The following is a 25505-nucleotide window of genomic DNA, read 5'->3' on the forward strand; positions in this document are numbered from 1 at the left end:
TAAGGTTGTCTACCAAACATTAGATTTTGTTTTTATTTAGTTTCTACAAAAACGTAGCCTGGTAAATAAGTGTGTGTGTGTGTGTGTGTTTATTCACATTTGACGTTGTACACATGTGCTTTATTACTGTTTTAGGAAACGAGCAACACTATTCACATAAAAACCTAATAAAATATCATTACACATTCGATACATTATAAAATAATAAACAGGACCTAAACGCCTGTATTTACATATAACTTATTCCTCTTCTTTCGGCTTCACTAATATTGTGAAAAGACAATTGTGAGCTGAAGTTACAAGTTGCTTCCCAAATAAATATGATGATAAAATCATTAAAATTTAACCAAGTAGCTGTACGACTGGTGTGTCTGGTGAACGACATGTGGGCCAACAGAGATTAGGAAACTGTGAGCTTCCCCACAAGGTCTTTGCAACACACTAAAAACTATACTGACACTCAGTAGTGAAACAGAAACTAAAGAAAACGTCTTACTTCTTTTACTACTAGAACCCAGTCGTGTGTAAACGCCCTGTTTAATAAGATTTCGTTGTGGTATTTTCTGTAGCGAGTAAAGAGGAATCGTGTTTCTAAACGCAGCAATATTGTTCTCAGCTGCTAGCTTGGCTAACGGTTAGCTGATACACGACCTACAAACAACAAAAGCAATTCGCTGGGGAAAATGAGAGTCATCAAATACACAAGACTTACATGTTGCACAAGTATACAAGGACACGGCGAAGGGGGGAAAGAAAACATACCTTTAATGTATTAACGATGATATTCCACTTAGGTCTCGATTCTCTCGGCTAGGTGGCTAGCGAAGCCATCCATTTTCTCAGCTGTGGTCACACGTAAGCTCGCGAGACGTTGTCACAGGCTCGAAGTACCGTCGTGGGGTCACAGTTTGGGTACATGTTACGAGTTTTTAATGTAGTAATAATACTAATATTAAGAAGAAGAATATAACAATATTATACAATAATAATAATTATATTATTATTATAAACATATATGTATTATTAAATCCTGCCATAAGCATAAATAAAACAATGTGCGGTCGAGCTACTACTATAGCCCGTTGGATTTGGCTCGACCACTCAAAAAATGATCAAAGTGAATTTAAATTTAAAGCGATGTGCTTTGACACAAGTTTGGAACATGCTCGATAATAACATAAAAGCAATATAAAAATGTTTTTCACAAACTGAATAAATTCCAGCTTGTACTATGTTTACATATATTTTTGCTTTATTTTAAATGCCCTCTCTAAATAGTTATAGTATGGTTTCCTGCTAATTCATCCACATCTAAAGTTGATCAGTTATCTTTTGACTTGGTTGATTGCTGTGGTCATGGTGAATTATGTGTGTTCACTGTGAAAGTCTTGATTTCTCACCACTTTGGAGGACAAAATTAAGACAAGTAACGCCACACTGATCAGAGCATTTTTATTTTTTTTGCTTCACAAGTCCATATATTGTATGTACAATATGTAAACAAGTACGAGACACGGGCTCAAAATGAACATGCTCACAGGAAATGATATCCAGCCAAAATGCAGTTTCTATTTATACCTACCCAGTTTTTTAGATGCAGTCTGACCAGGATTTTACATCAGCTTTGGATAACCGGTTAAACAGAGACTTTTTTTGCTCAGTGCCGACATTCATATTAAGTAATTTACTTTCAAATAACCTTTTTTTTTAGACACATAGAAATGTGATTGTGTTAAACATACTATAAAACATATAACACTATAAATATTGTTCCATTATCTTCTTACAAAACCTTTGTACAGTTTACATGTTTTAGTTTTTTTTTATAAATCACATTTTTTTTTGTTTAATGGAGGCCTATACAATGAGGAGCAACAATACAAAACTGGTATGAACCAAAAATGTCACCACTGATATTAAAAAGGACAGGATTGTAAAGTAAAGGTGAAACTTGTGTTACTCAAAATACCTTTGGATGACACCGATGAATGAGTATCAACTACTAAGGGCTATTTTTTTTATTTATTTTTTTTAAATGTTGTCATCTTGTAATATAGAGAAGGAAACTGCCATGAAGTACTTAAAAAGCAGCATTGAAGGTAATAGTGGAGCAAATATTCCGTGGGGGGGAGGTGATATAATCTTCTCAGACTAGTAACAAAATGGTGAAAGAGTTGTAACACAGAACTACAATATGAAAACATACAGACTCACATTTTTATTTCTCAACACAGACTACTTTCACGTGATGAATCCACCTGGACACAGACTTATGGAAACCAAAAACGTCAGCCACATAGATGTACATACCAGAATGGGGGGGGGGGGGGGGGGGGGATGGTTGTTTGTTTTTTTTGTCACAGAGATCCAGGCCTTTAAGCACCAAATTTGACGACGCAGAATGTTTGATCCACAAGCTTCAAAAAAAAATCTGCCAGAGTTTCTGTAGCGTAGCGGTTAGGTCACAGTCACAGCAGCACTGTCTTTACTCTTGTCCGTGTATGTGGGAGAGTTGCTTTTGTCTGATATGGATCCTGCGGCTGAGGGCAGGGACTGTGTGGCAGGAGAGTGACCTGATGATTTGATATAAGGGTCCGAGTTGGACTCGGCCTCCGGCTCCTGTTGTGAACCTGAAGCTGGAAGACACAAAGTGAAACAAAAAGTAAGAACGTGGACTGGACACAAATGTCTCTTATTCCTAAAAGATGGAGAACAGGGTATGGTTCGATCTACAAAACTATCTATAAAAACTTAAAATTAGTACAGAATGGATAAATCCTATTGACCGCTGAAGAAATGAGTGCTCTAGTTTAAGGGGGGGTTGAGGTTCTGGTGATCATGGACAGATTGTATTGGGATGATCTCATGTTAATTCTCTCTTTGACAAGACAATAACCTACTATACACACTCCGTGTATATACACAGTATGTTAAAAGACAGCGTTTGACAAAAGATCCATAATAAATATATAATAAATAAAACAATCAATCACATGTATTTACTTCCATTTTCTTTTATTAAATCAAATGGAGCAAGGGATTTCTGAAGAAAGGAGCATTTACAGTCGTGTTTGATGCAGAATTAAATCCGCCCATTGAATAAAATTGGTACAAACTCTTTTTTTAAGGGCCCATACACATGAGAATGACTCCTGATTTGCTTTTTATTCACACATATCCAGCGTGTTGGGAGCCCTTAAAATGCTATTGTGAACATTAAAATATAGAGTCATACTGTGGGAGTGGAAAGGGAGCGGCAATAAACAGTTTATTTTCCCGGGCCAGCCCCTCAGCTGATTATGCTGGAGAAACATTCATAAATGTAAATATTATTTACCTCTCTGCTAGTTGTGTTAATTTTTTTAAGTCCTTTAATTAACTTGTGTCACGTTTTCCCATGGCAACCATGCAAGAAAGCACAATTAAAGTAAAGTAGTCTTCAAGGATTGATTTTTCTGCATATGTTCATAATCCTTCATACGCATCCAAGAGTCAAGTTTATTCTCCCAAACTTATTTGAAATGAACTACAGTGTGCAATGTTTTGTCTGCCTCTTCTTTATGCATTAAAACAACAACAACACAAAGTCAAATCTAACTTTAAAATCTACCATCCAGTGGCTGTACTTATCATACAACAGTTAGTTAGTTCTGACCAGTTGTGAGCATGTCATTTGACAGGACGAGAGGCTGATACTGGATACAACAGCACTGGGACCTTTAAATGTAGTATTATTATCTTTCATATGTGTTCATAACAATAATTACAGGGTGTCAGGCACCATTAACCTACTACAGAAATAACACTTGAACTAAACTATGAATAGTCATCAGGAGGAGAAGGGGCAGCTGTGCTTATGTGACATCCACGAGGGAGATCATGGTAGAGTGAGTGAGCATATAAGCATGACCTCTTAAAAAGTAGCCTAAACTAAAAATGGTGTTCTGTCTTGCAGACCTGAAAGTTCGTTAAAAAGAGACTGGAGACCATCTACTGAGAGCAGAAATGAGGGAGCAGTGAAGCGTCAGATCAAGCTGTTTAACTCACCAGATTCATACAAACCGCCAGCGCAACTCTCACTTTTTTTCTCTCCAGTTGAACAAATGAGGGGAAACATATAAAATAAATGTACAGTGCTTAACACATTTATTAGACCACCTGTCATAAAAACAAGAAAAACATAAATATTTTAGAAATCTTTCAAAAAAACTAAAAACGTTATTGTTATTCATTTGGCAAATGACAAATTGAATTCACCTTTTTATACCCAGGCGGCTCACTGGGCTTCTCTGAGAAGACATTAATCAACAAATTAATCAAGCATAACATTCAACCACTACAACTAATTTTTAGTGGTTGATAACTATAATTTGACATCTTAATCAAGAAATAATAATGTGCTTTACCATTTACTATTTTAACCCTAATAATTATATTTTAGCATTAAAAATATAATTTCGGTTAAAGAGCTTCTACATACTGATGTATAAACATTACAGAAACATAAAAATAAATAAAAATGATTTTGATCATTACAAATGCTATTAATTTAGAGCAACTGTGGCATAAACCTTACTGAGTGGTGGTCTAATACATTTAAGTTAAGCACCGTACATGAATCAAAGTATTGGACATAACCTGTGTAGTGTGCAGGATAAGCTAATTGTGTGAGTTGCAAGGCAACAGTCAAGTCGGTCCAGTTGCGGAGCTTTTTTTTTGGGTGGCAGAGTCGTACAAATGGTTAAATAAATAAACTGTTGTAGCTTCTAATTTTTGACTGTTAAATAGCGTTAGAACTGTTGCATAAAAGCAATGTCACACTCGACGTCGTGCCGTTGTACTGAATATCAGCACAGCTATGTATATCAGAAATCACAGTTACAGAAACCTGGGACATCACAGTGACTAACAAAACAACAACAGAATAATACCTCAGGCAACGCAAGGAGTGAACTTGCACCCATGTATAGAGACTGTATTATGGTAACTACTGGTGCATTCTGCATGTGTCTTTATTACCTGACTGTGTGCAGGACTTCATATGCTCTGGCCAGTGGGCCTGCTGGCAGGGGTAGTCGCAGTAACTGGTGTTCCAGCAGCAGTAGAAGATGGCCTCCTTCCTGCAGTTGGCGCACCACTGTTTCTTTTTGGTCTCGTCCACCGCCTGCTGCTTCTCCATCTCCATCTGCTTCTTCACCTCCGTCACCAGCCGCTCTCGCTCCTGCTCCAGACTCTGCCGCATCTCCGCCATCGTCAGTTCTGTGACAAAGTCGGAAAAAGTGGAAATACATTCAAACATTCAAAACAAATGCCATGGCATCATGGCTGAAATGGTACACGTGGACCTTAATTCGTGCAGCCTAAAATTGTAATAGTGTAGACCACAAGCATCAACTGTATATGCTCCAGGTAGGATAATACATTGGAATGGAATATGGTATCAGTTACGAATTCATGGCAAGCCAGGGTCCAGTAGTGCTACATTTGGATCCAGCGTGAGGTTTTGATGAAACAAATAACTACCCACGCTCACAATCACACCTTAATTTAGAGTGTCCAATTTACCTTATCCTCACATTGCATGTTTTTGACCTGTCTTGCCAAAATGTGCACATCTTGACATTAGTATAAATGGAACAACAGAAGTGTGTGTGTGTGTGTGTGTGTGTGTGTGAGTGGAATGTGTAAGCACCTCTCTGTGAAATGTATGGAAAGGCCTTCGACTCACCTAGATTGTGCTTCATCTCTGACAACTCTTGTTGATGCAGCCACTGGAGCTTTTCAATTTCTATCCTTAACCGTCGAATCTGTGACCAAAAAAAAATACACCGACTGATTATAATCCCTTACATCCAGCACAAGTATTATGGTAAATGACTCAGAACCCGTGTGTATGCCAACATGTACCTCTGCAATTGTGTTTCCCGACGTGCTTTTGGAAAGGTCGTTGTAGATTTCAGTCATTGTCCCTTTAATAGTATCCATAATCTGCAGAAAAATATGCTTATTACACTTTTTCTTCCACTCCTTAGGGCATCATCAATGTATTAGGACAAGGTTTAAGGTGACAATAAGAATCTTAGCTTAACTTACTTTATTTGTGTACTTTGCTATATCTGCGGCCACATCAGCCGAGACTGTGGGGATCTGTACGTCTCCTGTGAAAGACGAGGAGCTTCCAGATGTGACCGGAGCAGCTGTGGATGAGGATGAATTTGGTGACGGGTCTTTTTGTTGCACTAAAAGGAATAAAAAGGTGGGGAAAAGGAACAATTTACACATCTTTTAATTGACATTTCATGTCATTCATGCAAGTTGAGTGCTCAGGTGATTGATAATGCTCATGGATGTACCCTTGGCTGCTTGTCTGGTCTGATAGCGGCTACTGGTATTGGAATTCTGCTGTTGTGATTGCAGCTGCTGTGGACTCCGTGTTGGCCCCTGACTCGGTGTTTGCACTGCTGACTGCTCCCCAGGCTGCTGCTGCTGCTGCTGCTGCTTCTGCACCTTCTCCATTTGCCACTTCTGAGAGGACGTGGGAAACTTGGTGGGATTCCAAACCACTGCTCGCTGCACGGCCTGAGTTGCCTCTTTGGGCAGTAGAGGGCGCTGTTTCTTTACAGCTGCAGGCACCGGAGACGTTGCAGAGACTGAGCTGGAGGCAGAAGAGGGAACACTGGTGGTTCCCGTGGTGGTGGTGGTGGAGGTCGTCGTCGTGGCAGCACTGGACAGACCAGAAGCTGCAGTGGACACAAGGCTGAGGGCAGCCGTGATGGCAGGTTGCAAGGCGTCTTTCAGGCTGGAGGCAACTTCGCGTGGTAGTGCTGCTGCTGCTGCTGCTGCTGCAGCGCCAGACGAAGGCTGTTTACCTGGGCAGAAAAACATATTGTTTCTTAAGAAACATGGGACGTACAGCCTAAAAAAGGCTAATGCTAATAATAATAATAATAATAATAATAATAATAATAATATTATAAGTTTGTGCTCAAGGAACAGGATTTTTGGGGGGGAATTTAAAATTGTTGCCAATGTGTCAAACTGAAGACTCTGAAATGAATATTTGATCATATTGTGCTAAAAAAATACAACCTTTATTGCTGAAAGCTCACACTGGTCTGTGAATAATTTCAATACTCTGTAATTACTGTATTACTTTAAGGTCAAGTGTGTAATAACTAACAGTAGACTCCTCTCCTCTCCCCGCCCCTCCCTTACGCAACTTTCTGAGTTACAGGAATTGCGAAACCCCTCTGATATCAGAAAGAATGTTGTTCTCCGCATCGTCAGCCTCTGCTTAACAATGTGACATGCTCCTGACATGCTCATGACATGTGATCCCTCTGTCCAGCCAGAGGGATCACATGTCATGATCACATGTCATGATCACATGTCATGATCACATGTCATGATCACATGTCATGATCACATGTCATGATCACATGTCATGATCACAATCAGCGGTCTCACCTTCGGCCTTGACAGCATGAGTGTCTTTGAGAGGTTTGGCAGCAGACGTCCCCGCATCTCTCCTTGCCCTCTTCAAGTCCCGACCTCCATGTTCATCGCCCAGGTCAATCACCAACTCTCTTTCAGAATCAGAGTCTTGGTCAGTTGCTGATGTGGCAGCAGCCGCTTTACCCTCCTCTGGGGCTTTGGGCTTCTCAGTGAGGGGCTGAGGCTGGGGTGTTCTGGGCTTGTCCTGGACGTCCCTGTCCGGCCCATTGCTACCCTGTTTCTCTTTGAGCAGGGGTTCAAGGGTGGTTTTATCCCCCGTCCCCGTTACTCCCTCTTTATTCTCTCTGTCCGTGTTCGATTTAGGCCTCTTTCTCTCCACTTTGTCTTTGTCGTCCTGGGCAGAGCTCTTTGGCTTGTGATCGTCATCGCTGAGATACTCGCTGTCACTCGAGTCAGATTTCTCAGAGTCTTCAGAGTCACTGTGATCCACACCTTTATACACATCTTCAGAAATTTCATCTATACCTGTGAGGAGAAACATACACTTTATCCATTTATAAGGGTAAGATATCACATGCTTTGGATAAATTCCACATCATTCATCAAAACTTGAAAAATGCAATCAAAGATAATCACAACCAGAAAAAAAACACAGGAAAATGTATAACTGATTGTATTAATAATCAAAATGATTCTCGTAAATGGTCATTAGAACCTCAAACAGAACTATTCTGTACAGCACTTTTGTCCACTGTGTTTATTTGTAAAGTGCTTTACAAATAAAGTTGGATTGGATAATTTCAAAATATAAAACAATATATGAAACAATATTAAATTAAATATTAAAAATTCACAATAAAAAAAAACTATACAGAAAGGACTTGTTACAACTTGATATTGTTTGGAGGGCCACATGAAATCGATTGGAGGGCCACATTTGGCCCCTGGGCCAAAACTTTGGGACCACTGCTTTAGATGACTGGAAAAAGACTTTTAATAGCTACATTAAAAAGATGAAATATCGCAAAAACACAGTCCAAAAAAATGGGTCCAGGTCGTTTCGACTCTACCTTGACTAAGACAACGACGGAAAAAAAAAAGGCAAGCACTTACATCGTACTTATGACTAGCACTAGTTTGGCTTACTTCTAGCTCTTGTTTGTACCCAAATGTTGAAATGCACTTATTGTAAGTCGCTTTGGATAAAAGTGTCTGCTAAATGACATGTAATGTAATGCTTCATACCGAGCTGAGCCTTGCAGCTTTCAATCGTCTTGTCCAGGCTCCTGATCTGTCTCTTTGGAGTAGGGAGGGTCGTCGCCGACACTCCTTGTTGTTGCTGATGTTGTTGCTGCACAGTCTCACTCAGCTCCTTAAGATCCATTTCAGCTTTCACTCGATCTGAAATGCACAGGTTTCAGTGTGATTTCTTGTATTCTCAGTATTGCTCCTCATCATAACAATGATGAAGACACCATTTAATACAGTACATTTCTGTTGTTGCGACTTACCCAAGTTGAGATTGAGAATGCCGCCTGTGCTGGTGGTCCTCTCTTGCTTGGGAACCAGACCAGGGTTTGAGGGTTTTGGGCTACCCGTTACACTGCCTGCTGGACCCATCTTTCCAGACAAAGGAGATGCTGTAAATCAAAAAAAAGGGGCAAAAAAAGAAAAACCCCAACCATGGTCACTTTCCATTTACACGTCAGTAAAAGATTCAAAATGAGCTGTAGACTTCATACCTGGAACAACTGATATTTCAAAGCAGATGAACACAACACCATACTGACTTATCACCTTTTATATAGATACAATGGGCTTATTGCCAAACAATACTGTCCAGCTGATATATACTCTCTTTACGCTCCAACGTTGCCTTCTACCAACTACTGTGAGAAATATGGCGACTATGGCCTTATCCTTATGCTACCACAGAAATACACCAAAAAGAGAGAAGCGGTTAAAAGGTTAGGTTAGAGAGGTGAGGCATTGTTTTCCCAAATGTTGCTCGAAATTTTTTTTTAACATGGTTATTACTCTTGCTCAAAAATGCCGGTCCCGAGTTGCTGAAAAGCAGATGCTCCTAAACTAGTTCTTGTGTGTAAATGTTCCACTATGTTCATCATCTATTCTCTATCAATGTACTGTTTGGTGCTTTTTTTTTATACTGAAAGAAGCTGGAGCTGATGATGCTATAAAACTAAGTACATTTACAGACTGGATAGCAAAACGATCACCTTTTCCCGACACTCAGACCCAGAAATCGAGTACAACCATAGCTCAACTATGTCATTAAATAGGACTGCTGTTGTGTCACAGTATAACAGTTGGTGTGTCTGACTCTATGCTAGGTGGCGATATGACCCCTTTAAACATGGTAGTATTGGGTGTTGTAATACGTGTTACATCATAGACCAAAACAACTTTAGCCGACAGCGCCATACTGCATCCTTTCTCCATCCATTAACTTCAAAATATTAAATTCCTTATGCAGAAATGCACTGGACTGGATGTTCTTCCTTTATGTACCAGCCTTTTCAAATTATTTCAAGTTCAAAGCCCCGGGCAGTTCCTGCTCTGAGATTGTGCAGAGCACCTAGGTCAGTTTGGGTCCAGTTAAATATATAAAAGCAATAGTAATTTGATTCCTAACTGCATTATCTCCAAAAGTTTGGTTTTAGTCTGACTAAAAATAATTAATTTACATCAAAAATCATGTTAACATACTGAGACTTATTCAATGAAAAATAAAGTCTAAAAGTTCCACTCTGCTATTTATTTACCAGAACAATCCATTGATTCCTCTCCAGTGCTATAGTGGAAAGCAGGAATTCTGCTGGGCTTTTCCATGTCCTGCTCCCCATCAGACCCTGTGTGAACCGAAGAGTTGGTGCTCATTGGGGAGCGAGGCATGTCCGTCATAGAGACCCTCCGACTCATTCCACTCGGTGTGGAACTTTTGCCGAGGACCATCTTAGGAGATGCGGTTATGTCAAAATTTAGTCGCAGTTTATCTGATTTTTCTGTCTTCACTGTCCCAGCACTGGGGTTGGAGGGGTCCACAAGCATCTGTAGTTGGTTGTTGGGTGTGTAAGGAGTGCGGAAGGGTGCGTAGTTGAAGACGCCAAATTTCTTGCGAATGTTTTCCACGTAGACCTCCATCTCCTGCATGGCACTGTTGAAGATGCTTTTCGTCTTCTTCACAGAGAAAGGGATCTCTTTGGACATGAGGTAGCAGTTGTTGATGGGGACCCATGCCCTGTGGGAAACCACAGCAAAAGGTACAATGAAAAAGAGAAACTGCAACAGCTGGAGACAAATCTTGGTTCATATTTTGTCAAAAAATGTGATAATTTCTTTGGTAGTGCTCAAACTTTAATCTTACCTGTCATGTTGACCGAAGAAGCGTGCATCTACCTGTCCATCCTTTTCTCTAAGTGCTTTTGCTGGCCAGAAAGGAAAGCCTTTTAGCTTGGCCCAGACCAGAGGATGAGGTTGACTCTGTTGGGAACAAAAAACAACAACGCTGTATTTCACAGATCTATGATATGAACCAAGGTATTCAATGACCTTTAAGATAAGGCAAACCTACACATGGCTCACAGAACCAGTTGTCCCTTTTTTGGCATGAAGACAGGTAGCACTCTGGACACACCTCGATCTCATTCATCTAAAAACACAATTTCAAAGTCAGTCAGTCAATATATAAAGATATAGAGAAACATTTTGCTCATCAAAATTAGAAAAGCTTCTTTACCTCATGTTCACAAATCTTGACAATCACTTTTGCAGTTGCTGTTAGTTTGTGATTGCCTGGAATTAAAAAAGAAACAAATAAATCACATGTTGACTTATTTCATTCTTTAAAATACAAATGTTGTTTGGTGATTAATGTTAAAATGGCCCACCTCCATTATAGATGATGCAGTTGTGCAAAATCCATTTCATGTCAGCGAGAAAGGCTTCGGTGCAGCCATACATTTTCTTTTTTACATTCTATGAAAAAGTAATACAATTAAATGACAATTCATTCATCTGTAGATACATTTGATTTGTTTTGCTCGCTTAAAGTCCGTGTAAAGCCATAACAAATGTCTTTGATTTTGTCAAGCCACAGGAAAATGTGTCTCTAACCAAACTCGCTAACTGTTTTGTTAAATTTGGTTTTAAATCGTGTAAAATTCAGCAACATTCTCCAATCCGAAACGGTCATACTAGTCTCACAGAAGGAATCTGCTGTTCTTTGTGTTCTTCTTCTTCTCCACTTCATTTTCTCATCCTTAGTAACAGAGCGTTTCTGTGTGTTTTTGCATCGAGGTAAGACTTTGGCTAACTTTGGCTCCAGCGCATCATTGGGCCATATTTTAGACACACCTAAAAAATACTGGACAGAAGCGGTTTCCAGTCTTTACTCAATACCTCTCTAATCCACAGCTGTGACTATTTTCTAACACCTATAATGTGGGAAGAGGAGAAACTCTGCATTCGCTTTATACGCACTTTAAGCGGGTTTTTTTTTACCATTTCAATGCAAGGAAAATTAAGTAAATGTTATTACCTTCTCTAAAGTACTTAGGTCCATGGGGTGGAAGATATATTCAGCATAATCTGGGTGCTGTTCCAGAGCCACAGGCTTCTGAAAAGGCTCAGTCTGCTCAGTTCGAACAAAAATTTAAAACAATAAAAACAAATAAAAGAATAAAATACATTATACATTAGCTGGAATGTAGATATTCCTTGATATATTTCACACACATTAAACTAACATTAACTGGATCTTACCCCAGGCTGTTTAATCTTTTGGAGTGCAAACTTGAGCAAGTAGGACAGTTGGTCTATTGTCAGCATTGTCATTGCCTTGCTCTGGGTTTCAATGCATTCAGCAACTGTTATTTTCTGCAATAAAATTAATTTGTGACATTATTGAAAATGCAATGAAAATAACAAAAATAATTAATAAAAAATAAAATAATCAAGCAAAAAATAACCAAACATAGAAATTAGTACTTTACAACTTAGCTTTTGTAAAGTTTTGATTTAGCGCCCACAAATGCTAGATGCTCAAAATTGTGCTGATTAAAAGACGTGCTCAGTTAATCTTTCAAAATGTAAAGAATATAAAGCTTTAATCTAGAGATGTTCCAATACCGTTTTTAATTTTTAAAACCTACGCATCTACCAATTTCTGGTTCTGACCCAATACCAGGGCATAGAAAAATGCTAACAGCCATTGTAATGCTACTAGCCCATGTTTGGCCTAGCATAGGTAAAATGCTTTAAAATTAAATGACTTATTTATCTAGTTTGACAATTAACATAACTACAGTACATGTCGTTCTACTTACAAGCTTTCCAATGTGAAATACCATGGTAAGCGGTTTTAACATTTAATCAGTAGACAGGATATTCAATACTGATATTTGCAACATCATCCTTACTTGTCAGTCTATAGTTACAAATATTTGCAATTCAGATATTTACTATTCATGTGTATGGGGTTTGTCATTATAGATATCTACAATTCCAGTTTACGTCATTATGACTAGTCACAATTCAAGTTCAAGATATCTTTAATTATCCTCAATTGAAGATATCTACATTGTCCTTTTTAAATATCTTGAATTAAGTTTCATATAGTCAGAATAAGGTAGTAGATATCGCAAACTTGAATTGTGACTAGACATAGTGAAAGTGAAATTAGAGATATCTATGACAAACCCCATTCACATGAATGGCAAAAGTGACTTGTAAGAATGACGTTGCAGATATCTACAACTGCAATTCATATTAGTCAAAATGACATCACAAATATATGTAATGGTCATTCCAGATTGACAAACTAGGAAGTTAAATGTTAAAACGGCATAACATACAAATACCGCCAAATCAATGTCATGCTAGCTAGCTCCAGCTAAGGCTAATCCAAAACTGTAGATGTCAGCAGCAGTTTGAGAGAGTCAAAGAAGACATTTCGTCAAATAATGTCACATTATTGTAATCTAGGTGGAACTAATAGGCTTAAAAGTTGCAATATCGGTTAATGCCGGTGCAGAAATTTGCCAACGTCCAATTTCCCGTACAAATATCAGTATTGGAACATCTCTACATTAATCTTAAAACTTCTAGTGTGAGCTATGCGTTACGCTTGCAGTGGTGTCAGATCATGTGATTATGAAGGAACTGGAGAGGATGTTGATTTCACTGATTTGTTCTGACACCACTTTTGTGAACTAAAGCAAGCGAGATTGTGCCACGAGTCCCACAATCATTTGATTATGCATCCACACAGCTACACGTCTTCAGCAAGATACCTCACACTCTGGACAGAACCAGTCGCCCTCGGGCTCGGCTGGTAGTTTGAGGCACTTGGCGTGGTACACCCTGGGGCAGAGCTCACAGCAGAGCACCTGGCCCTCGCGGTGGCACAGCCAGCAGTAGAAGTCATTCCTGCCGTCCTGCGGTACAACATCAACAGGGTCTGTGGTGAGTGCTGGCTGCTTCATATAGTAAAAGGGACCATGTCTTAGCTCTGACTGAAATGCAGGCAAGAGAAACAAGGGGCAGGTTTCAAAAAAACACGCAGGAACACAAAAAGGTGCAGTGCAACAGAAACAAGCAGCAGTAGGTTTAGGGTAAGCAGGGTAAGCAACACAGGTACTAAAACGAAATTAATCCAATCAAATACAGTACACAACACTGTACACCCCTTGTCAGTATCACTGTAATGTAATGCAACGATATATTCTGGCCATTAAGTACAATTTGTTTTAAGCCAAAGTCCAAGAAGAATGAAACTAATCTATAAGAAAAGTTTGTCAGAATGAATGAAAGATCAGTTTCATTTCACCTCAAAGTTAGGCCATTTTAGTAAACCAACTTTAACTGTCTTCTTTGGGGTCTAACATGTTTGGCACACCTCAGGATTTTCACCACAAGTAGGTCACAGATTTGTTTTGAATTACTTTTTAACTTTAACAAAATTCCTCTCCTGTAAATATTTGAAGTCATGTTTTAATTCAGTACGTGTGCAAACAATCTTGTATTGTTAGTGCCATTTCCAACAGTCATCTCTCATATACCTTGTGCACTCACGCGGCGTGTTTCATGTTTCATGATCAGCACTGTGCCAAAATAGATTAGGTTTAAAATGAGCAGCTCTGTGAAATTTGGGCACCTTTCAAGGTCTTACTTCACGCTGTGTCCTTCAAACTTATCAGTCACTGAAACAACAGTCTCCACAAATAAATACTTCTTGTCCCAAGCAGTGCAATGCTGCTTTGTTTTCAACAGTTTAACGATTTTGAAAACTTTTGCTAGTCGCACAATGTTATCAATTTAGGCTTCAGTGAAAGAACTTCACTTGAAATGGAGACGTGACCATCCATCACATGGCGTGAAAAAAATGGACAGAACCTGCTAAATTTTACTTTCCTGTCTATTTCAGATTTAGGGTGGTTAAACGAGTATCGTGATACATGGCCTTTGAGGGATGTTATAAAATGTAGACAACATTGAAAAGCTGCCATGTTCACAGATTGTCTTATTCAAATAATATTCATAAAACTAACAGGAAATCACAGCTGTATTCAAATTGACTGCATTGAGGTGGAGCTGTGAGAGGACTCAAACACTGGCAATAATGGTGGTACTTGGTATAAACAGTTTGAGAACCTCGACATTTCAATGATACTACTCAGGGGTGTGTCAGCTTTGTTGTGTACTATAGAAAACTATGTAGACATATCCTGAAACTATCATGTGACAGTTTCAACTGCAAACTAACCCAACAGGTTTTTAGGATGGAAGTGTGGCTTGTCTTTTATCTCAGAGTAAACACAATGTATGGCATTCTGATAAGCACCCAACTTAGCAATAATTCAATAACAATAATTATCACATCACAGCATGATTTTCTCCAACAGAAATGTATAAAAATGTTTGACCGTATTTACAATCCAACGCAGCTTTAAAAAACACAATTAACTGGTTTCTACAACTTTCCCTCAGGGGCAAGAATCTATAATCATCAGATAATTATTGTGACGATTGATATTCAATCGTGGTTATCTTGATAAACCTTTGGCCATCATCGCCAACCCAAGATTCCACCAAGCAGTACAGTTGGGCTAATTCAGGTACATTACATGAATATTTGAATTCTGATTATCAAAAGATGTGAGGGGCACCAAAACAACCGATTCCTACCATCCCACTTTTTGGAACACTTTAGTTGGGTTCCAAAAACAACAGATGCACATAAAGGGACACACGGCAAACCATTGACTGGTCAGAGAATCGTAACCTCTGAACCACAAAATGAGGTATTTTTAAATATCCTTTGCATAATGACAGAGGTTTCAAGGATGATTGCGTTAAGTAAAAATGTCAGCCTGCAGCAGTGTACACCGAGTCACGTGTTGCATTTATTGACAGGCCACAGTCTGTCTGGCTGCTATCATGTCACGAAAGTTACATAGCTAGATCTGGGTTTACCATTCTTAACCATACCATAGCAAGCTGAACTGCACGGTACTGTAATGCTTGGTGGAAATGCAGCTTAACTCATTTCTACATTCTCTGCAATCGTGCTGGTAAAAAGTCATCTATCATTCGTTATACCATATAATCCAACAAGGCAGAATAAACTGTGCTGATGTCAAACAGGCTCCAATAGTTTTGATATCATGCCAGGTTTATCTACTTCGAAAATCTACATAATTCCTTGTCAGTCAAAAAACACCAGAGCACACGTCAGTACTTTTCCATGCACAGATCAGTCAAGATTAAACTGTAGCTTCATTTAACAGTGGTCCCAGTATACAAGTACTAGTGGGGAATCAGTGTATTGAATTAAGTGCATCTCCTTCTGTGGCACATGAGCTCCAAGGCCAGTTTGATTCTGACAATGGTCTGACACAGGCAGAAGCAGTACGACTCCCCCGATCACATTATCTGGGTGTTAGTCTGACTTTGAGAAATTAATGTCAGTCATAACAACATGTTTCCATGTACTACTGGCTTTTTAATGTCTTGTAAACATAAAATAGTGACTCTATTTCACATAAATACTAAAATAGGTGGTGTATTTGACTGGACCATGCATTCATCACACCATGTAGTCAAGTACAAGACTGTATACTGCAGTCATAATCACAATTGGCAACAGCATGTTCTCACAGGCAATGTGGCAGCATGCTTTTTTCTTCTGTCGCTGCAGTGTGTGCAAGCCTCCAGGCTGAGTTTGATATAAAAAAAAACAACCTTCTCTTAGCCCTGCTCACCTAGTTAAAACCCGTTACGTAGAATCGCCAACAAAACTAGTTGTCTGACCATCAATGGCATCATAACCCCACTCTGCAATTTTCTTACTGCATAAGTATTTTTTTTCCCCTTTCAAAAATTCACACCCACTCCGTTGCGTGGGTTGCCAGTGCTGATGAACTACTTGTTCAAACTTGTTCTTTTCCTTTCAGACTTTTTTTGAAGCCACCTACTTTGCCAACTCCACCTGAGGGTGTGGGGGGGACAGACCTCCACTCGCAGTAAGCACGCCACTGATATTCACCCTTCCCATTACCATACTGCCACAGTTTCTGAGAACATACCAGAATCTCAAATGAAACCCTCTACCTGGTCTTTGTTGTTACTGTTGACGGCCCCAGGCTTCTTCTTTTTCTTCAGAGGGCTGGGCGAGGTGTCTGAGGGAGAGTGCCCATTGGAGGAATGGGTGGGACTTGACACCTTTCTTTTCTGTGGTGCCACTGATCGTTCCGCTGACCCTGGTGGATCAGGGACTGGAGGCAGAAAGACGATTCAAAATCCAACACATCAAACAAGCATAAAAGGATTAAAAAAAGATTGGACTGCTTTGCCGATAATTTTGATCAATCAGTGATATTATTCCACATAATAAGAGCATTTTGAAAAACAAAGTGAAGACAAATTCAATGCAATTTAATTATCCGAGAGTACTGATCTAAAAACAATTACTGAAGGTGCAACATTACATTACATTATTAGAAGAACTCCTCATAACTTCAAACTAACTAGACCCCAAACACAGCAAAAGATTAATAGGCATTATTGATTACTTTGTAGCCCGAAGAGACTAAGAAAACGCTTTACACTGAAACTTGCAATAAATAACCTCTATGAAATGGAGTTGCCTCAGACATCTGACCTCTTAACGCAAGGCATTTGGCCTTAGAGACTTACCTTTGGACCGCAGAGCTGCATCCATCCCCTCTACCACATCCGACTCCGTCTTCACCTCCTCCTCAGCCAGACTGCAGAGCAGTGAACAAGAGGGGAGCACACGGAACACAAAGAGAGGCAAACACAAAGTCAGAAGTGGTATACACAAACCAGAGACCACAACAGCAGCCTAACAGTAAACAAGTGGAGCACCACCTCGTGCACCGAGGTCCCAGTGGGTCTGTCAACTGGGACTCTGCAGGTTTCCATTGTTACTATTTTCCCCTGGATTTCTGCACATCTGACACTATGCAACCAAGTTCACATCCTTTCCATACTATCGGTGACAAAACGAGTCTGAATATGTTCTTTATGTTCCAAGAGAGAGGATGGGAACAATCACCATGGCAACACTGCTCTCAGCGAAGCACAAGTTGATATTCACAACAACACATAGGGCCGTTTAGCTGACATTACCCTGCACCTCCAGACACTGCGGCTGGAAGATTTCAGTCCAACTAGTTCCTGATCTTGGCTCTGTGCTAACAAGACAGTCAGATAGAATTGGTCCTCGCTATTGTAGATAGAGGGTCTCATGATGATTAACGAAGTCCCTTCAGTAACTACAGCGATGCACACCCAAAGGAATTGGGCCCATTCTTGGCGACCATTAGCAAGAGATCCACCTAATAAGCATCAAAACACTTTCTGTCTAAATGTAGGCGGCCTAAACATTCATCGCGAACATATTTCAGAAGCTCCACGGATTAAAATCTTGTTTATCTCATCTTTAATCATGAAATGAGGATTTTACACACTTAGAATCTATATTAAATAATCTAGTGATTCTCAATAGCCCAATATACAGGCCTCTTTTTTACTGATCACTACAGATGCTAAGAATCCAATCCTTCCAACACACCTAGCACTGGGAAAGCCTCATTCTCAGGTCTCCAGGACTGATCTCATCTCCTCTGCGGGGAAGAAGGAACCGGAAAAGAAGAGGATCAAGCAATAAATGAAGGGCTTTGAATGCTTGGCTCCTCCTTTGTTAGAGCGACAGAGGGCCTTGTTCCAAAGATGTAGCCTTTATTCTCGAGCCCTGAGCAGAGAACCCTCCCAAAGACCCCTGACAGGTCACACACTTGACCAGCTCACAGCTTTGCCTGCCGCTCTGGGTTCCATCGAGGATGATGGCTTTACAGGCTACAACCCAAAGGTCAACCACATTTGTTGGATAAGCTATTTTTTTTTTCCTCCCCTTCCTCTTATGAAAGTTAAGGAATGTCCTTCATGTCCCCTCCTCCGCGCTTATAGAGTTGATCAAATGTCAGCACTGATATGCATGTGACAGTGAACATAGATATCCTGAACACTTTAGTGAATCAAACGTGACCAACCAAACACCATCAGCTACATCAGCTGCTAAGCCTTCACTCCTTTAGTCCCTTAATGAGTAAAGGTTTGTTTCACTCCCCAGAGATTTAAGACTGATTAATGATTACCAAGCCAAAACTGTAACTCACGACCATAAAGCCTTTTCTAATTAACTTAATTAAAAAAAAAACATTGTCACAGACAACCCCCTCGAACTGAAAGCCAAAAGGAATATGCTCCATGACTTGTGTAGTCAGAAAGAAGGACACACATGGGTTAAGCCGTTTCTTGAAAACATGGCACATGGGTATCTCGTTTCAGCCTGCCAACAGTCTCTCTCTCTCACAAACACACTCACACACACACACACACACACACACACACACCCATCCTCCGGGGCCTTCCTGTTCAGGACTGAGCGAACAAACGAGGCCCACATGAAAATAACTTAACACTAGCCAAGTCACTCTGCTACGTGTACCACAGCCCTGAAGAGGAAAAAAGAAAAAGGAACCTTCGCCATCATCAGGCAGCCTAGAGCTGCTGAACCACACAGTCCCACAAGCTTATATTACATATCCACACACTTAATACCAATGACAAGACACTGCTGCAAACTACCAGGAAGACAGGATGGCCGGCAGTGAAAAAGTCTGCTGATCCAAAGGGCATTTCTCAGATCAGGAGCTATGATCCATCATCACACAAGGAGTTAGGCAAATAAAATCCACAGCAGATTCTGTGAAACATTCCAGAGAGACCCGGGTTTGAGAAAAACACTGACAGTATTCCCCCCTCTGCAAGTGGTACCTGATGGACAAAACGGAAACAACACTGAGTCAGTGCCTTTCAGATTCCACTCCTGTGAGAGACGAGCAGGGTTCTCTCGTCACAGAAAATGGAGGCCACAGCTCGCTCCCCTCCCCCCTCTCCCCATCCCCCACTCCAAGGCTCAGGCACTGGCACATCCATGCAGGAGGACCAGGAGAGAGAGTGGAGAATTGTCAAAATGTTAAAAAAATAAATAAAAACACAACTGTGTCCAGACAAAACATGCAGAGGACTAGAGGAATAAAGAGAGGGAGACATGGGGAAGTCCAGCACAGGGAGAAGCACTCGCTCTCCCTTCTTTCCTTTTTTTTTTCCTCCTTTCTTTTTTTATAAACATGTCTTCGATCTTGGCTTCCCTCCTTCTCTGTGAATACTGCTGTCATAGAATAATTAGATTTCATTTTGAAGAGCGAGGGAGACCACACTCGTATATGAGCAATGGTATCCTCTATGCACAGAGGACACACTGTGATTTTTCTTACAAATGAAACAGAGAAATATCTTGATGAACCTGGAAACATAGCAGAGGTTTTCAGTATAAACAGCTTTACACAGGAACTGGAATCCCACTAATTAGAAAAACAATGCGACACAGATCCTCTTTGAGATTAATAGGCTTTGTGGAAAAGGCACCATGCGCCCACTGGACCAACAACTACGTGTGCATAAATGCATAAATGCTAATAATTACCTTTTGCTTTTCATGAAATCAACCAAACTAACACAGCTTGCAAGGACAACACACGTTTCCTGCCTTCTTGAAATGATTTCAACCACACCAAAATGAAGATTATGCAGTATGTGGTGAAAATGTGGTATAAAAGATGGGATTTGACCTGGATTTTTATACGAGGCTGTACAGGCTGAATCAAAGATGGCTGTGGAATTTTCCAGAAGGCCCTTGTTCTCCCTGCTGCTGCTCTCCGTCTGATTGTCAATCTTTAACCTCAACTGCAGCTGCAATTGGCTGGAGGGCCAACGGGGTGGAATGTTATTGGTCGGCTATGCTAAGCCACACTGATCACACAGTGTGCAGGCTCCCCTTGTCCTTTTAAAAATGCACTTTTGCTGCAATGCAGACATTTCCTACTGCAATACACATGGTAGTTTCCTCTGCTTGAGCTGGCACCTCTTGATTATTAAAGTATGAACCAGAAGAGGTTCAGAAAAAGGCCTTTGTACAGATTAAACATAAGTGGTTACAGTGCATTACTCACTGCCTGTGCATTTCAAACCACTGCCTTCCTGTTTACAGACAACACACAGATGCTAAAAACGCAGGCCCAGAGGATTTGTTCTCAACTCTACGACGTTACACGCCGACGTCTCCCAACTATCAATGAAACATTTATGTTGCGCACTCATTTCAGCACAGTGAGTCATGCACTTTGAATAGAGGATCACTTCTGGTTTCAGTTTTACAAACAGGAGTGATCTGGTGTAAGATGAAGCACAGATAGTAGCGTTACCATTTTCTGGCTGACATGTAGAATAAGCACTCCAAGCCACAGGGAGAAGAAAAAAAATCCTTGTTTTCCCTGGTGAGAGTGCTGAAGAGAAACAACACGCAGCTCTTATTTTGCTTTCGGACTTAATGAAACAGCTTTCCTACACGTTGTGACTTTTATCAGCTATTTTCAATTACATTATTAAGCTTTTAAGTGCATTTTTCTCTTATGTAATAGTGACTGGGCTGCTCCCCCCCCCCTCTTTTTTTAAAAATGTGCCGTACAAACAAACATGCCCTGCCTTAGCTTGTTTTATTTTGGATCTACATTTTGTGTCTGCCACTTCTCTGCCAGGGAAAAGCAGCAAAATACACAATAGAAAACAACGCTAAGAAGCAAACAGGGTGAGAGGTTGTGTGTCTGTGCTGCTGTGTGATCTGCAAGTGAAGCCTCAGTTTCTCCCAAGACGGCCTCTCGTGTGCACAAAATGGCCACTGTGTGAGGATCAGAGTGGAGGAAGCTGTTTCACAACACTGCTGTGGAGCTGAGGCAGTTTCCCTGCATGTCATGGTTTTGATCAACCATTTTGAACAGTGTTTTTTCTTTAAAATGTGCTACAGGGGGGAAACAAAGTTACTTGTCTTTTTGTGGTTTATACACAATGATGCAATAATATATAAAAACTGATTTGTATCTTATGTGTGAGTTCAAAAAGGGTATAAAAGCCACAGCACCAGAATACTTTTTTTTTTTTTTTAAAGTTACTGGACTAAACGGCTGTTTCTCTGTGCTGCTGTCTGATCTATTTCTCCCTACACGGCCTCTCATGAACACAAAATGGCCACTGCCTGAGGAGCAGAGTGAAGGAGGCAGTTTCACCATACTGCTGTGCACTCAGGGCCTTAAATAGAGGCAACACGTCTGCCAATATTTGTTTTACTCGTTTTAAAGGTTAGACTGCAAGAATTGGAGAGGATTAGACGTTGATCAAAAGGTTAGTTACAAGTAGGTCGTCCTCCGACCAGTTTGGAGTGTACAAAGTCCAGCCTCAAGCAGTTTCTGCCATTATTTAGGGCCAAGATTTCACAATATCACATTAATTAACATGTAAAAAGGTCAATATCAACAGGCTGACACCAGTTATCAGCCGTGCCCTGTACTCCTAGTCCTCCAACAAGCACATACTGTTGCCTCCTTACATACTCCATGGCCTGGCATGACACACAAGGAAACAGCACAGAGCCAATGTACTTACAAAAGGGGTAACCCCCCACACACCCCCACACCCATCCCCCATTCTTCCTCTGCCAAGCTATAATGCAGGACTGCTGCGGCATAAAAGGAGACATGGGTGCCATTTTTAAATCCAACTCCACTTTGCATTATAAAAACAGGAAAAGGATTTGCCATGGTCCACTCTGCCTCCTGTATGGCAGCATGGTTGTCTGGGGCACCCATGTGACCCTGAGACACAGAGGAGAGAGCAAGGGTGAGAGTCGTTACCCGGCCCCCCCTCACCCCACCACCCCCCTCTTCTTCTTCAGCACGGTGCAGTACACACTAGAGGCCTGGTAAGGCCTCCAATCCAACCCCAGCTCCTCCTCCTCCTCCTCCTCCTGCTGCTGCTGCTGCTGCTGCACACTAAACTGATTTCAAGGTGTGAACATTCATCATGAGAAACTAACAGTTACCACAACAAGAAGAAGGAAGCCATGTTGTTAGAATAGAGCTGAGATGGGAATAAAAAGACAGAGCTTACCTCTGTGGATGCATGGCTGCCTGACACACTGTTATGTCAACACTTATAAAACATGGAGGACACTCTCAGCCTTCAGCCGAGGAAGGCTCCGCTCTTCAGGCAAGGCGATCAGGCCCCGGTGATGTTAGCGCGGTCCTGATTGGCCGCCGCGCTCACAGGCAGGGTAGAAGGCGACGCGTGATTGGCCGAAATGTTTCCTGAGTAATTATCTTTGTTCAGTGCAGGCAGGGGCAGCACTGCTGAGTGTCAGAGACAGGGAAGGAAAAAATAAGCACAGAACCACGTCTAAAAACACCAAATAACGCCGTTGATGCGCGCAGTGTTGACATACAAACCACATAGAACAAGGTTCTGAAGTTTCCAGGTGTAGAGAACGGCGGTGGTTTTCTTGTGTGGAGGTTTTAGAGGAGGAAGTGTCAGCATGTAGAGTGTGAGGAGCAGTACACCATGGCTTCCCCGCACAAGCCTCCATTTTTTATGTGGAGTAGGCCTTTGTCTAAACTCCTCCCTCCCTGTTTCCAGAGAAAAATCTGCTGTGAACTACTTCCATAATCCTGTCTTCAACACTAAAACAAAATGATTAGGCAGATTTAGAAAGTGAGGAGAAGGCCTGGAGGTGACCATTCTTTTTAATGCCATGTTGGTGTTGTACACATTAATATGATTGTTATACTGTATATACAGAGGTTCATAATCAAGAAATTCTATGATAAAAAAAAAATGTGTTGCCTCAGTCTGTTTATAGTAAGTTTCTTTGTGCCCTTGCAGAAACTATTACATACACACACAATAAGAGGCACAGTCTTGGTAACATGTACTTTCATTATAAAAGTAAAGGAAATGTGGACCTATTTTAAATCAAATCCAGTGACTTTTTTATTTAGAGTTCAAAACAAAAACAGGTTGAAAAGGTACAAAGTATTTATTAAACAACTATATTTTTATGGGATAACTGTGTAGATAGATAGATAGATAGATAGATAGATAGATGTGACAAAAGGAAATCCTATATACAGTGTAGTGGTATTGTATTTCTTCAGCAGAATGATTTTCATATTATTTTATATAGCAAAATGTGTCTTTGTATGTGTTGAATGAAAGAAAATGTTCACATACATAGATTTGTGACAAAGACCAATACATTTACAATGGTTCATAGACAACTGCTATTTCTGAAGGGAGGGGAAAAGGAAGATCGCCCAACGTGGGGCTCGAACCCACGACCCTGAGATTAAGAGTCTCATGCTCTACCGACTGAGCTAGCCGGGCATGTTGCGACAGAGAGAATTGTATATTTATGAAGATCCAATACTTTACGTTATAAATGTTATATAAGACATAATGTGTATAAATCATATACATGGGTTATAGCATACATAGACGAATATGTACGTGTACTACAGTTTATGAGCTACGCGCTTAAATTGGGAGGTTAGGTGGTTTATTCCTTGTCTATCTTATACTGCCCCCTAGTGCCAAAAAAGTATACTATGTTGAATTTCAGTAGATTCCGTCAGCTACCCTACTGTCTATGTATATTGTTTTGAGCAAAATTATTTGTTAGTGTATTTTATTTAATACAAGTTAGTCAAATAATTTTTCACTCTATGTTAGTTTGAGTACTTTGAGGAGCTGATGAATGAGGAAAATGAGAGAGGAGAACAGATGGAGGGGAGATTAGTAAGAGAACGTGATGGCAGCTATGAAAAGGATGACAACGCCTGTGGAGGTATGGAGATGTCTATGGGAGAGCAGTGGGCTTTTTGACCAGATTGTTTAACACAAACTTGGAGAGTGAGAAAATACCTAAGGAATAGAGAAGTGTAGTGGTATTGGTCTTCAATAACAAGGGTAATGCGCAGAACTGTAGTAACTACAGAGGATTGAGTTGATCAGCTACACCATGAACAAGTGGGAAAGAGTTTGGTTAAGGAAAGAAGTGAAAATAGCGAGCAGCAGTACAAGTTGTACTGTGTCTATAGATGTACTGTGTGTATGTGATCTAGAAAGCTTATGATCGAGGGTGGAGATGCCTGGCAGAAGGAGAAGGGAAGACCACAGAGAAGGTTCATGGATGTTGTGAAGAAGGACAGTTGCTGGAACAGAGGATGGAGGCAGATCATCCACTATATTTTTTATTCTGAGACTCTTTCCACTGCTACCAGTGAAGTTTTGGCCACATGGGACCTTTTGTTCTTCTTTGGTGTGGCTGCTGTTGTGTTTTCTGTGATGTTTGTGTTGGCCTTCAGGGCCACCGTACTTACCTCTGTTGATAAGATTGACATTTTCCGCAATAAAAATTCAAATTTTTTTGTTTTCTTATTTACATTCACCTATGGGAGCCCTTCCAATCAAAAGGGGGTGCTGTTATGAAGTTCCCTACTGCCATTAGAGGAAATGAAATTCAGTGCTGTAGAAGATGTACTTTAGACATGTCTGCC

At 40.5% G+C, this 25505-nt stretch overlaps 2 protein-coding genes and 1 non-coding gene across 13 annotated transcripts in view; all 3 read right to left on the minus strand.

The window, feature by feature from the left end:
• si:ch73-181d5.4 (uncharacterized) overlaps window positions 1–1058 on the minus strand; it is a 30548-nt gene extending 29490 nt beyond the window's left edge. For all 3 annotated transcript variants that reach the window (XM_058643863.1, XM_058643861.1, XM_058643862.1), the window contains exon 1: window positions 763–1058. The gene's annotated coding sequence lies outside the window, so the exon portion shown is untranslated. The remainder of the gene's footprint in view (window positions 1–762) is intronic.
• A 1266-nt stretch (window positions 1059–2324) lies between these two features.
• Window positions 2325–23547, minus strand: LOC131468049 (MYND-type zinc finger-containing chromatin reader ZMYND8-like). Of its 9 annotated transcripts, XR_009241667.1 has the most exons (23): window positions 23396–23547; window positions 23065–23303; window positions 17671–17741; window positions 17086–17249; window positions 13767–13988; window positions 12238–12351; window positions 12014–12106; window positions 11364–11451; window positions 11213–11268; window positions 11048–11125; window positions 10841–10956; window positions 10239–10714; window positions 8967–9095; window positions 8701–8856; window positions 7468–7980; window positions 6354–6869; window positions 6094–6239; window positions 5908–5988; window positions 5729–5807; window positions 5020–5259; window positions 4258–4289; window positions 4048–4158; window positions 2497–2636 (listed from the first exon to the last, which is right to left on the minus strand). XR_009241667.1 is itself a non-coding variant. In XM_058641902.1 (21 exons), exons 2-21 carry the CDS (start codon window positions 23076–23078, stop codon window positions 2458–2460), a joined length of 3453 nt encoding a protein of 1150 aa, XP_058497885.1. In that variant the 5' UTR covers window positions 23079–23303; window positions 23396–23546; the 3' UTR covers window positions 2325–2457. The 9 variants fall into 9 exon arrangements, 8 of the variants coding, with proteins under 8 accessions (XP_058497885.1, XP_058497880.1, XP_058497877.1 ...); XM_058641902.1 differs by lacking the exons at window positions 4048–4158; window positions 4258–4289 and having other exon boundaries at window positions 2325–2636; window positions 13767–13910; window positions 23396–23546; XM_058641897.1 differs by lacking the exons at window positions 4048–4158; window positions 4258–4289 and having other exon boundaries at window positions 2325–2636; window positions 12014–12091; window positions 23396–23546.
• A 713-nt stretch (window positions 23548–24260) lies between these two features.
• On the minus strand, window positions 24261–24333 carry trnak-cuu (transfer RNA lysine (anticodon CUU)). Its single transcript has one exon. It is a non-coding gene; the product is annotated as a tRNA-Lys (tRNA).
• Window positions 24334–25505: the final 1172 nt, after the last annotated feature.

The sequence above is a fragment of the Solea solea genome, chromosome 11, assembly GCF_958295425.1.
Source record: "Solea solea chromosome 11, fSolSol10.1, whole genome shotgun sequence".
Classification (NCBI taxonomy): Eukaryota; Metazoa; Chordata; class Actinopteri; order Pleuronectiformes; family Soleidae; genus Solea; species Solea solea.